Source organism: Netta rufina (assembly GCF_964035555.1).
Source record: "Netta rufina genome assembly, chromosome: 12".
Classification (NCBI taxonomy): domain Eukaryota; kingdom Metazoa; phylum Chordata; class Aves; order Anseriformes; family Anatidae; genus Netta; species Netta rufina.
Window position 1 is genome coordinate 17,219,903 of NC_140135.1, and position 14,542 is coordinate 17,234,444.

At 37.0% G+C, this 14,542-nt stretch overlaps 1 protein-coding gene across 1 annotated transcript in view; it reads right to left on the reverse strand.

Moving 5' to 3' along the window:
* PCDH11X (protocadherin 11 X-linked) overlaps positions 1–14,542 on the reverse strand; it is a gene marked incomplete at both ends in the record, with an annotated part of 422,401 nt that overhangs the window by 239,257 nt on the left and 168,602 nt on the right. The window contains one exon of the mRNA XM_084294027.1: positions 6,548–6,619. Within this exon, the coding sequence (XP_084150153.1) occupies positions 6,548–6,619 (72 nt within the window). The remainder of the gene's footprint in view (positions 1–6,547; positions 6,620–14,542) is intronic.

Sequence of the window (14,542 nt, forward strand, 5' to 3'; positions counted from 1 at the left end):
AACCAATGTTATCAACAACCGCCTGAGTATCTTGCAAAGACAAAATATACAAACCAGAAGCACTAAGGAAGTATACTGATCATTTATAATCCTGAAAATAACTGCATTTTTAGCTTTTGATAAGCACCTTAAAATATGTCGACTCATAAATTCACCCACAATTAACCTTTTTCAAATTTTCAGCTGAATAGTCCCAGTGGACCAATTCAACCACAATATATATTGATATAATGCTTTACATATATCATATTATTATTCTTCTATTCCATATTAGATGCAACAATCATGGAAACTGATCACTAAACAGGGAATGGTTAGTGTCCATTTCCAATTATTAAATTGCCTTTCAGAACCATAGCCTGATTTCTGAACACATTATTTCTGTAGAATGTCAGGAATGGAATACTGTATGCATCATAACTTAGAAACACCGATAAAATGAAATAGTGTTGTTACCTGTGAGAGGTTAAATTTGTAATTTTTTGGCAGCCAGGAGCTGCATCAGCTCATGCCAGAAAGATTAAACTTTTATTAGTGTATATAATTATTTTCAAAGTGCAGAAGTTAGCATGTTTTTCTCTCAAGATTTGGAATAAAACACTACCTCATTCTTGTTGGTACTCAAATCAGACCAAAACAACCAAGTGCTTCCAGTTAGCTTCTTGATTGTAAGGCCTCCATTTTAAGAGACAAAAGATCAGGTTTTAAGATTGGAGTGTTCAAAAATAGTTTGAATATTTCTGTGGGCAATTCTAATTGCATTTAGAAGCCTAACACTTTCTGCACTGCTCTCTCTCCCTTTTTTTAATTACAAAGTCTTTGGTGTCAGAACTCAGGATTAAAATTGAAGTTCCATTCAAATAAAAAATATACTTGAGGCATACATATATTTATTAAGGCATCAAACTGAATGTGATTGTTTTAAGCACAGAGATTCAAAACACTAAATATAACCAAGGTAAGGCTAGAAATGTATAGATATATTTAGGTGACTGATTTGTATCTAAGCAGAAGACACTGAGTCAGAAATAAGCTTTACTTTCATCCTGACTTCCACTGACTGCAAATCCTACAAACTGAAGCTGTGAGCCAGGCAAAAAAAGAGCACACCAGGACTTTATGGAGAATAATTCAGTTTCTGTGAACTGTGGGAACAAAATATGCACAGAATAGCTTAGTTGCTTGTCTTCAAATATTTAACCATGAGTGTTAATATTTCTTCCTAATGTAAAATGCTCTATTGGTTAAGAAAGCAAAGAAAAAAAAAATCTTTTGTTTTACTGTTGACGCTTTATTAGAACTGTCATACATGACATATTGCAAAAAACTCTAGGGTCGGTAAAATTGGGGTCTAAGTAGCTGAAACATATATGAGAGGTGTAGTAGCACCTGTGGTCAGACTGTAGCTATTGGAAGCTTTTTGCTGGTGTGAGGGAGGTGGACTCGTGACAGCCACAGGGCTCCCTTCCACTCAGCAGGCAGGGCGACAAGGAGGATTGCCTTCTCTGTAAGGCAATGTCTATCTTGGAGGGTACTTGGAGACTTCTCTCTACCAAAGTCTCTTTCCTGCATGTTGGAGGGGAGAGCTCGACTGCAAATGAGGGTACAGAACTGATGAAAAGAACAAAAAATAATGCACGTAGTTCTGCCCGTAGTTGCAGAGCATTTAGAGTGAACGAGAATTACATGACTTGATTTACTTTACAAAAACTGATTAGTAAAACCCCTGTGGATTTCTTAACTATACTGTGGAGGGATATAAGATTAGTGTAGCAATTCCCATCATCAAACGTATTTACTGTTAAAATATTGGATTAGTGATGTTGTTATCCACTGTTCCAAGATTATAAAATGATTCTTTAAAATTGAGCAGAAAAATATTGTGCTCTATCATTTGTAATTAGATTTCAGTCCGAGTGTTTTTGCCTTTCCACAAAAGTAATCGTTTAAAACAAACAAACAAACAAAAAAAAAACACCATCAAAAAAAAAAAAACTGTACACTGCACACAAAGAAAGAGAAAGCAAAACCAGAGATGCAAAAGAATAAAAAAATAATTTTCCTCTTTTGCTTTTGAGAGATAAATGGTTTCACCAGTCTGTATCTCACTGCTCCTGCTTGTCACGCTCACTGCTGTAGTAAAACACCAAGTGGTAATAAAGCCATGTTGGATGTTGCTTATTTATAAGATGCATGTGGACGCGCACAACATGAGATGGCCAAATCTTAATCCCTGGGTATTCATCCCTCACTAAGAACTCCTGGGAGAACTAGAAACATTTGTGGTCAGGGTTCCCTATGACAACTGGGACTTGGCAGCACTGTGAAGGAAGAAGAGTGTGAGGGAAGAGGATAAATTAATGTGTTCATTAAGGTAATTATGTTAAATTTAGGCCAGGAAAATTAATGCAACAGTACCCCGGCTTTTTAGCCATTATCTTAAGTGAGTAAGAGCACCTGGAGCAGTTAGAATTAATAAACAAAGTTCCAGCACTAATAACACCGCCTTCTCACATTCTACCCTGTGAAACACCTCTAGGAATAACTCATAGATGGTACTTTAGATAGATATAGAATATCTATATTTAAGAGTCATTTAAGAGTGTCAAAATAACAACAACAACAAAAAGGATTAAATCAAAACTGCAGCTGAACAGTGGAGATTTTGTTGTGTCTGCCATGCTGGCAAAACTCATTGTTTGCCACTGCTGCCTTTTTAGCAATGTAACTGTCTCATTGTTCTTCTCCCTTATTTTGGTAAATCCGTATTCTCACTGGATGTATCTATGTAAATTGTAAGAAATTGTAAATTGTATGGCATTACCATACAAAATTCAGATTTTAAAATAGTATGAGCAATCTTCACGAATTTAAACAATCACAGATTAGTTTGATTATAAATTGCCCTATGTCTAACTGACCATAAACATCGAGGCTATAAATAGGTATTCTTAACTGCAGCAGCTCTGAACAGCCTTGACAGGGTTTATCAGCTAACTGTTTAATCAGGCAAAGCAGAAAAATATAACCACAGGAATACATGCTACTTAGCATTTAAATAAGGCTTGTAAACCAATGACAAGTCTATTTGAGCAACTACTAGCGCACATTCTTTATCTGCAAAGGTCTTGTCCCAGATTTATCAGAATGAGTCTCTCATACTTTATTTTCCAGGCAGCAACATCAGTTTCCATGCACTGAGTGCACTGAAAAAGATACAGAAAACTGCAAGTTAAAAGGCATGGCCATGAAAAAGAATTTGTACTTTAGAAAAGTCATATTGCTTTAGGAATTTATTAAATTATGGCCAAACAGAGAAAAAGCACCTTGAAGTAGAAATATATATATATATATATTAATAATAAAAAAAATAATAAAAAAAAAAATAATAATTAGCCTGTCAAAGCACTATAGTTCTTTACTTTTTCTTTCGTTGATCAGTTCAGTTTCAAAATTGTCAGCTAACTGGCTACTTCTGAGATGAAACCTTGAGCCTGTAAGGAAAATAGAACTGTGATAGAGCATGAAACATACAGCCTTCCCTCCTTCTACACGGAAAGAGCTGCTTTTTGTTTCCATCAGACTTTGTGTGAAATTGTCCAACCACTAATGTGTATCAGCTTCTCACCTCCTGGTATTAGGGGACAGATGTGGTGCTTTCTGCTTCACTGACTGCTTGGCCCTGAACACTGAAGCTGTGCGCTCAGCTATTTCTTTCACTCACTCTGTTGATAAAACGTATCCCACAGCAACTCTGAACACTGAAAATGCGGTAAATAGCCCAAGAAAATGTAATGATTTTTTACTGTTATTATTAAGTAGACAAAAGTAGAGAGTCTTTCCCTCAGAGGGAATGAATGAATAAATAAATAAATAAATAAATAAATAAATAAATAAATAAATAAAAGCTTTCATGTAAATAACACCATCTTGTAAATAGGAGTTGGTTTTACTCATGGTTCATTCTAGCAGCTTTTAAATATATTCCTCCTCCTTTTAGAGCTGGGAACCATTTGCTTTATGAGCACCATTTGGATCATTTGCCTGTTGCTCATAAAATAGACAAAGCTTTTATCCATGCCATGAATTTTTACTCACTTTATACAAAATATCTAAGGAGGGATTTGCAGGGGCCAGAATTACATCCGTGAAAGAATTAACAACTAATTTAACTTTGTGCAACAATAATGGCTCCAGCAGTTTTTGATTTTGTTGATTACATTTCTTCTCTCCATGAAACAATAAGGCATATGGGTTTTAGCTTCTTTGTGTGCACTTAAAAAATATTATTTTTTTTTTTTCACAAAATGAATAGAAATGACAAAAGCGTTTTCTGTGTTTTAATCTGGGTAGCTATTAAATACAGTAGTGGCAAATGCAGCTTTCAGAAGTGATCAGGTGACATGGAAGAACAAGGAAGAACAAGGATTCTTTTCAGCACTGGGAGAGTCCAACAGAGTATTTCTTCAACAACATGACTGGCAGCAGTCACATAAAGCATGAAAGAAAACTGGCTGCAAAAGATCACCTCTATCTCACCCCCATTCGTGCACCAGAGCTCCACTACACTACGAATACCGCATCAAGCTGCTTCGCCTCCTCCTCTTGCAAGTCAAAAGCCAAACTTCACTCAGGTCTGCCAGTAAGCTGATATCTGGCCCTAAACCCAAACTCTCTGCCTCCCTGCAACACTTGCCGTAAGCAACAAAACAGGAGGAGCCTATCCCTCCACAATGATTCATTAGCTGTTCAGCAGTAACAGACTTAACAAAACACTCTCCTCAACAGTTGTGTGCCTGCATACAAGGAGTTACTGTCTATTAGTAACTATGGACCATAGCAAGCTCCTGTGGTCCTGTACATAAACATTATTGATTGCAGACACAGATCAATGAATGCCTAATGATTGTGATTAGCAACTGACTGGATAGAGGCGTTGGGAGTTTGGGCCATGCAGTACCTGGAAACAGGCCGGGCACACGCTGCGTCTGGAGACGTTTTGCATAGGAAGGACGTAAAAGGCTATGTGTTTGAGAGTAACAGTTGAGGGATTTCACTACACTACAAGGCCTGTATGTTTGCAGGTAGCAGCTTTCTCTCTGCATGGATATAAATACCGTGCAAGTATAACTACAGAGAACTTACCTCTTAAGAACCACCAGCAATGTTAGCAAATTGTAATTGGCTGTACAGATTATACTACAAAAGCCTACACAGTTAGCATCACAACTAATTTAAAAATAATAACACTAAAACATGAACAAAGTTAGCAATAATAGAGATGTGTGTTTTTTTCATTTCTATTTCAAAATCCCTATGCTGTGTTTGCCTTGTGCTTTTGGAGTAAACATGCCTTTAAAACAAGCCTAAACTCTAGGATCACACATATTTAGTTTTTAAACCTAGAGACTAAACAGGAGAATTTTTATTTGGGCAGATTGCTTACAGACTGAAAATACATGGCAGAGCCTACTCTAGACTACAATAACACCATAATTACAGATCAGAGGTTGTAACCTTTGTCTGGTTCTCTCCATCTTTGCCAGAAAACTCTCAACTTTGGCATTACAGATTCACTGCCACCTTTAGCAACAAGTGAACCTTGAAAAGCAGAGGTAGTTTCTTGTGTCAGGAAGAGGTACTGTGCCAAATAAATTACTGTTTTGCTGCTGAAAGAAACATGCCCCCACATCCATAAAAAGCATCAGCAATCTTCCCCTGAGAATTTGCAAACGAAGACTGATCCTCCAGGTTTATCCTCCCACCTCTTTTTTTTTTTTTTTTTTTTTACCTCAACCCTGCTCCAGCTCCTCTTCTTGTACAGTCCCAACCCTTATCCTTGGAACAGCAACGTCCAGTATCACCTACAATATGAACTGGCTCTTTCCTTCCTTCGAGCCACTCAGAAGCTACACATCGATGCATGGTTCAGTACACTGATAGAAAGGGAACAAACAGCAAGGGTGGATCTGAACTTCTGCGTGTCATCAGATTATAACTGCTTTGCGTAATACACAAATACAAGACCAAAGAATCCAAACCGCTTTGTGCTAAGGAACAGATATGTTGCATATTAATCTCCCAATTTCTTAATTTTTTTATTTTTATTTTTATTTTTTTTTCATGATTAGGTATTGCTGTCTTTTTGGATAAATCATTACAATTTAATAGGTTGATTTTTCAAACCTCCCTTTCAAAATAGCACTCCACAAACTTCAGAGGATGCTCACAGTTTTCTTGACACACCATTCAGAAACTGGTTTGGTTTTGTGAAGTTTTGCAGTCTTTTAAGCATGTCAGAAACAGAAACTGAAGGAAATACAATTTTGGCATTTGTACCCTAGAACAAAAGCTGATTTAGGATCCTGAAAGTTTAATTAAAAGGACACTATTAACAACAGTTAACAGCAAAACAAATCATTTTGGCATATGATGTTAAGAACTGCAAAGCTACCTGTTCCAGTGTTTCTTTAGATTGATTCTGTTAAAACATACAGAAACCACCATTGAAGAAAAAAGCATTATGAGAAAAGTTTTTCCAGCCTACCTGTGGCTGAGTCCAAGGCTCCAGTGTTGCTTCTTTTAAAGGAGTTTGTGGTCTTCCCATTTCTTTTGTGTGCTGTTAGGAGAGAAAAGTATATATTAGGTTATACGTTCAACTACTTTATCAGTATTCAGCATTAATTTCCCTTGAGGGAATAAAACAACACTTATGCACAAAATTCATACAAAATAATCATAACATTTGTCGACTGCATACATTCTGAGTAGACTGCAGGTCTGATATTTTTGCAGCCAATTAACCTAATTTTCATAGAGCACCTTTAACTTTCCAGGTGTGGGGGTGCACACCTCCATTTGTGAGTAGAGATGGAAAACCTCAAACAAAAGCCTGAAGTCATCTGTTAACACAGCAAGATTCAGGAGCAAAATTTCAGAGAGAACACAGCTCTGTTTTTTCTGCTATTTCCTGCCTAGGCTGTGCTGTGTTGAATGCACACCTTAAGAGAAGGACAGAGACTTAACTAAAATAGGTGAATTTAAATTGTTCCACAGAAATTTAAAAATCCACTTATTTAAGTTGAATTAAACTTAAGTAGGTGAATTAAAAGAAATCCCATGGAAGAATGATTTCAAGTCTGCATTATTTGTGCAGACAAGTCACATTTTCAGATGATAGCCCTTGCCTCTCCTTAATGCTCTTCCTAGCTGGAGCCCAGAAGACTGAGCAGTTAATAGCTTGTTTTCTCCAGCTTTTCACTACGTTGAAATTTTTTCAAGATCGACCACCATAAAGCAGAACTCTGTATAATCAAATAGATTAAAGTGATCTTCAGAGAATTAGATTTGCTGACCCTTCATACTTCCATTTTTATTTTTATTTTTTAATATTACCAAAGCATTCTGCAAATACTTGTTAATATATGTAATTGCTCTGTTTCAGTAATAAATAAGTGAGATTTGTAAGCACTGGGACTAAGCACTGAACAGTATGTCAGCTCCTTTTAATTTTCTCTGTATGAATTTCCCAGGGAAGGAACTTTGCACACTGCTGCATAAATACAAAGAAGTTGACTATATTTTCTTTCTACCTAATTTCTTTCAGTCATAAAATGGAAACAATGAAGTTCACAGAATAGGTCTTGTGCTGAAATAAACTATTTAAGTGTCAGGATCTTCCTCCTCCAGAAATACATCTCTAACATGCTAACTGTTGGATAAGTCCTTTGACAATATTCAATATAAATAGCATCTTATCCAGGTCTCACATGAGAGCAATCTAAATGCCCATTGAGACTTCAAGGATTGACAAAGAGAAGAAGAGATATGCCAGCGGATTTTCTGTCATATACAGTAAAATACAGTCACTTAAAAGGAAACATTTTTTTAATATACAGAACTTGTGGGCAACTTCAGTTAGCATGGAACATTCACAGGGCTCATTTCAAAAAAAAAAAAAAACACACCTTATTAAATGGCAATTTTGTTTTGGCAGGTTCAGTTGCCTGTAATAATAGATTACAGACAATCATTTTTACCATTTTTGTTGTGTTATATTTTGGGGTAGCAACTGAACATGATTCATTCTTGAAATAGAACAATAAGTGCATTTCAAAAGAAAAAAGAAATAACCACAGATTTAGTGAATGCTATACAAAGTTAAAATGAATGCATCTGGAAAGGGAAGGTTGTGTTTTTCATATGTTCAAAAGCAAATGTATTCTACCTTATAATCTTTCTTTAAATGTAATAATCAAGCATAAAAGGGACCCAAACGCATACTGAAAATTATTAAACATACCAATTGTGGTGCCAAGTTACCATAATAATTCCATATGGAATAGCCTGCCAGGAACTGACATTAAAAATCTGAGTATTTCTTTACAAATAGTTTCTTTTGGAATTGCACATCTTTTTTTTTTTTTTTTTTAATAGAACATTTGTCCAGTTAGTTTTACTTTAGAGCAGAAGGGAAAAGCAAGAAGCAAGTGTATGAATCACAGAATCATTAACTTTGGAAAAGTCCAACCATCCCCCTACCACCAATATCAACCAGTAAACCACGTCCCTAAAATGAGATCATAAAGGATGCTGAAGTACACTTAGGCGAGACAATACCCAAAACTCTTGAGTAACACTTTAAAACAATGCTCTAAATGTTAGATACAACTTAATGAAGACTTGATCACCTCTTAACGCTGAGCTTCTTACAGACCAGCACCTTGTTCTCTTCATTTGCTTCCTACTGTTCCCTCTGCCCAGCACCCACGTATACCCTTTCATTCCTCCAAAGATAAGCATCAGAAAGTACACAACACAGCAAGAGTGACAGATAAAGCAGATTCTGGAGCAACTACCCATCTGTCAGTAGCCTGCATCCTGTAACACTGTAAGGAAGTACACAAACAAACAAAAACAAGCAAACAAACAAAACCAACCAAGCAGTCACTGCTCTCAGCCCACTGAGGTTTTTCACACAAGGTACTGAATCACAACAGGGGATTCAGTAAAACATCTTCCTTCTAGCTCTCATTCCATTTTTACAATGTTTCAGAACTAAAAGAACGAAAGCTCAGGAAATTAAAGGCTCTAACACGATACCAGTCTGGTTTCCACAAAGAACCAGGCAGTCTCTTTGCACTGCTACTTTTCATTGAAGAAAAAATAAAAAAAAAAGAAAGAAGAAGAAAAAAAAAAAAAGACATGACATCCATGTGAGCTGTGGCTATACACAAGGTAGCTTACAATTCCCAACCAGTACTTGGGCTGCTAACAAGCAGCACATCTGCTTTAGCTTCAAACTCAGCATGTTGCAAAACTCAAATTGTGCAAATACCTGTTCTGAACTACATGCTACTCTAGCAACTGTGCTTTCAGTCTATGCACTGCCTACTTACAGCTCGCTGAGACACGCATTCTTCATGGATCATGTAAGTAGTGCTTATCCACAAGTTCTCTTTTCCCGTTTATAAGAGGAAGAATGTGGTAATGACAGACAATCCTCCTGTGAGCGTCTTCCTTCCAGCACAGATAAAAAAGCTCTTACTAAATGCAGGAAGCTTTTGGAAGCCTTTATCCCCCCATTTTGCTTGAAGCATCCTCCTACAACCTTCTGCAGTTTCTACAATTTCTCAAAAGAAACAATAGGAATATGCCCACAGTCTTTTGTTTATGTTCCCTCTACTTCCTCAATTTGACATTTAAGTTTCACACATAGAAGAAAATTGTACTCATAATGAGATAAAGATGGAATGATTTCAACCTGGATATTACATTATGGTTTCAGCAGTGCCATTAAAGCTCCCTTAGCTCTTGTACATGCACAGATTAGATTTTTTTCTAGCAGGCAAGCATGACTTCTAGAATAAATTAGGTTCTTTTCATTTTTGATGAAACACCTGTCATTTCTGCTACAGCCAGCTACCATTCCGCAAGCACAGGGCGTATCTGGACATCTGATTCAGTACCCACCGTTCATTCAACACTTTACCCGTCCTCTTGAGTAGACAGAGACTCATTTTGTTCTACATCATTACTTGATATCTTGTATAGCTGCCCTGTTATAGGCACTAGTAGAAGCAAACAAACAAACAAACAAACAAACCAACCACCAAGGGTCTCACTGGCTTTAAAAGTTTCCTCTATCTTAGGGATCCCTTTTGCCTAGTGAGAAATGCACTATTCCCCAAGGCCAGGCAATCCTGCCCATTTGCAGAAAGTCCAGATTTCGGTTATTTTCACTGAGACAGCAAGAAAGAAACTTTAGTTTATTGAGTCATCACATGGCCAACCACATCAGTCATCTTCTACAAGACCACCTACAAATTACCCTGATCAACTATGTCAGCAATCAATAAAGTCCAGTGTAACGGCAAGGCAGTAAAAACACGGTGCACAAAATATTTTGCTGATATTTTGAATTGTCTATTTGTAACAGCAAAACAAAGTGTTAACATTCAATCAATGTCATTATTAATCTTTTCTTTAGGCAAAAATGAAATTCATCATGAAAATTTCCTGTTGTTTATTAGGAACAATAACTTAATGAACATATAATTACTTATGACAGCTTGGCAGGTAATATCCACACGTACAAAATCTACAAGAGAAAATAAATTTTAAACTTGATTCTAAAGGTCATGTAAGTCATCATTTTAAGACAGGATTCATTTTTATCTTTAAGTTGCCACATTAACAGTCTCCATTCTGAAATACGAGGGGGTAATCTCTTATGCAATTGAAATTTCTCAAACTAATTTTACAACTGTATGTGCAGAGATCTCCCTTCTGATGGTACCTTCCCCCTACACTGTTCAGCTCCCAGTGTCCGTACAGGTTAGGTTGAGCCAAAACAAGACACTGCTAATTTGCTCAACCTATTTTCTCCAGCAGGCTCAGCCCTGTGCTCACTCTGCCCTGCGGCACAGTTCCAGTGCTCTCTGCCTTATTGCCTTGGACGTTGCCCCACCAGTCCATTGCCTAGGTTAGGGAGGTGGGATACAGCTGCCTGAGGAAGAAGGAGGCCCACTCCACATCATCCTGTGTGACAGCCACCTAACGAGCTCTCCCTTTCGCCTGCCTCTCTCACACAGCACATCGCAGCAGAAGCAGTAAAGAGAGCAGGCTGCCAGGTCCATCTGCACGTGGGAACAACACCCTGCTACTTGGGAGTCACTGGAGGCCGGCTGCATCCCTTCACCTCTCCAGCCAGGATTCCTGAGCCATCAGGCTTACCTCTGGTGCAAAATGCGTCCTCTGAAACCATAGGAAAATTCTTCCCCTTTAGCTAGGAAGAAGTTAAATGATGTTCAATTGGTTGGCCTCAGCTTCACAAATAGCTTTTAAAATAATTATTAAAAAAATAATAATAACTTGACCCATGGATATGACTGATTTTTCAATGACTATCACTTTTCCAGTCCACAAAGGAATTTTCTCTGGCTCTCAAACTTTTTATTCCAGTACTAGCTACTGGGTTTGTTCAGCTAGGAGTCAGCTCCTTTTCATTCCACTTCCGTATTGACAGGTTTTTGCTTTTCTTAAGAGAAAAGCTGAATTTATTAGAGTTAAAAAGTAAAGAAAAAGTTACGACATGACAATTTTGTTTTATGTATTTTGATTTCTGGAAAAGCCCTAAAATTATCTAGACAGATACTACTACCAATAATACTAATGGTTATTGATTGCTGTGAGAAGCAAAGGCAGACTGAAATTCAAAGATAATACGATGCATTTTTCTCTGGTGCCTTACAAAATTGCTATGGCAGCATTAAGATTGTCTGAGTCAAAGTGTTCCACTCCGGCACTTTACAAGAAAGAAGAAAAAAAAAAGGCTTTATGAAATTGTCTTTCAAGCTGAAATACTCTATCGCTTAAAGTGAGATTTAGGAAACAAACAGCAAAAGACATTTTGTAAGTAGTGTATTAGCACTGCTACATTATCAAAGTCTGGTCGGGATTGCATATGTTTCTTTGGGGCTACTTTTGCACTTATGTTTAAAGTAAACAGACAAAAGCAACAATTCTTCAAGAGGAACTGCAGAATTTAGTGTTTTTCTGCCCCACATTATAATCAAGAAATCATGTATACTAATTTCATTGTCCAGAGAGAACATCTTTGTCATCACATTGAGAGAGAGAAATGCTATAAGCCTGAGAAGGAGATAATCTCCATTAACAATGCCATGTTCCTGCCTGTGAGTTGATTTCAGGTAATTGGATTCCTGCAATCTCCTCCTTCAGCCTCCTGTGATCCTTCAAGTGAAAGGTGATCAGACAGGTTAATTTGAGTGAAAAATTTAATTTGATGGAACATACTGATAGGAAAAAACAAACAAACAACAACAACAACAACAAAAACCACTTTGCTCCATACTTCCAAGCTTTAGATAAATATGAAAATAAATCTGTATGAGATAGAAGTATGTGGGAAAGCCATAGCTGAAATCAATATGATAGTAGTGATTCACATGGGAATGTTTTTGCTGTCTGAGAAACACATTAGGTGTGCCTTTTGCCAAAGAACAAAAAGACAATTTAGAACTACAGATTAAACCCACTGTGGAGCTATCAGCAGGGAACCCACAGTCTAGATCTCTGAAATGTGATTTAGGCACAACGAGAACAATCAGCTTTCCACGCCAAACAGCCACCTGGAATTTATGCAACTTCTACATTGCTTTGGCTATAACTGTGATTCCCTTTCTGAAAATATCAAAATGCCTTCTGATGTTGCTGTATGTCTTCCCCGTGCTTCCTTGGCCTCAAATGCCACAATTTAACCCAGCAAGTCTCTAATGGTTCTGCCAACAGGCAGCTTTTATCTTGCAATTACCTCTTCAAAGATGTAATAAATCACCTAGTGCATATACAGCCAGACAGCAATTATAAGGGCATGATTTCCAGAGGTGCTGCACACCCACAGCCTCCATTATTTAGAGCTGTTATACTATTACTTTAGAAAAAGCAGCCCCTCACTTATTACCTTCTTTTGTTGCAATGTATCTTTGAGTAAAGCGGGTGTCTGGTAGGAGACAGGGAAATGGATGATAAGGGCCAGCTGTGGGGTGGGGATGAGTGACTACAGCATCCTAGGAAAGCTCAGGGGTTTAACAAAGCCTGACATGAGATTTGCCAGATGGTTCTGTACCGGATTGTAAAACTTTAAACTAATCTTCATTTAAGAGTTTTAAGGGCTGTATCCCTCTTATAAAGCCTCTTGCTCTTTTGCCTGGTTGATTCTGGTAAATTATAGATCAGACTTTAGAAAACTGCTTCCATGAGCAGCAGCTCCTTAAATCTCAGCTAAACTGAGCAAGAAGATTACATGTTATTATGATGTAGCACAGCAGGATTTTTGTACAGCAAACATAATGATGTAGAGAAGGATAAAACTATCATTCTGCGCAAGGAGGTCATCCATACAAGAACAATGCTTTTTATACTGCCAGCAAATTCCTACATGAGGAATCTTCACAAGGCAAAATTCTTTTCTTAGTGTTCTGTAAAGAAAACCATCCATAAGCAAAAGCCAAATCTCTATTTCAAGATCTAATGATCAAGCATCTTACAGGAAAGGAGAGGTCATTTGGGAGAAATTATTCCAAACATTACTAGAAAAAGTATCTATTTCAAGGGCAATTTTAGGGTAAATGCATCCTATTGTCTTTATGCAAGGAGAAAGGATTCCCTCTGAATCCCCAGGGAAATGTCAGATACTGTATGTGGTATTAAAAATTAAAATGCTCACTAATCTTACAAGTGCACATATACACTTTTAATTGTAAATGAAATACACTTCACATGGAAAAGCACAAAGCAATGTCAGTCTAGTAATGGGTAGAAATTCTTTCTACCTGCTGTCAGTATTTGTAATCTTAGACAGTATCTTCACAATTGCTCAGTTACAAATTATAGTAGAGGGAATTTATAGACTGTAGGCACTAAATGATGGCAGAGTTGAAGTGGGAAAAATGGAGAAGAAAAACAAGTGTTTGGTAACTAGTTATAGCAGAATTTCAATAATCAAGACACTGAAACCATCAGGTTTACAGACCTGATATTGTAATATCATTACACTTTTGACCTAAAAACCTTTTGAACAGCTGATACAAATATTTAAGTCTGTTTGATTTGAGTCAGCAGCTCTCCTTTTCATTTTCTGTACATGATTTTCTGTACATGATTTTGAATGCAATAGAGTAATGTCAAATGACTTCCCCTTTCCCTCTCTTTTTAATTGAAACATTATTTCCTGCACATGAAAGCTTTAGACTTAAAAGCAATCAGGTGTGATATTCACAGCTCTGGGCTTTTCAAAATGTCACACAGGGGAATTATATGGATTTATCCTAAAGCTCTCTGTAAGAACATCAGCATTCTGGAATGCCTAAGAAAATTTCTTATCTATGATAATATGCTATTCATGACTTTGTTGTTCAGCTGATTTTATTACATTTAAACAGCGATCAGATACTGTTTCACATCTGTTTTATCTTGCACATCATTGCTAACATATTTAAACAAGTTTCCCTGATTTCAG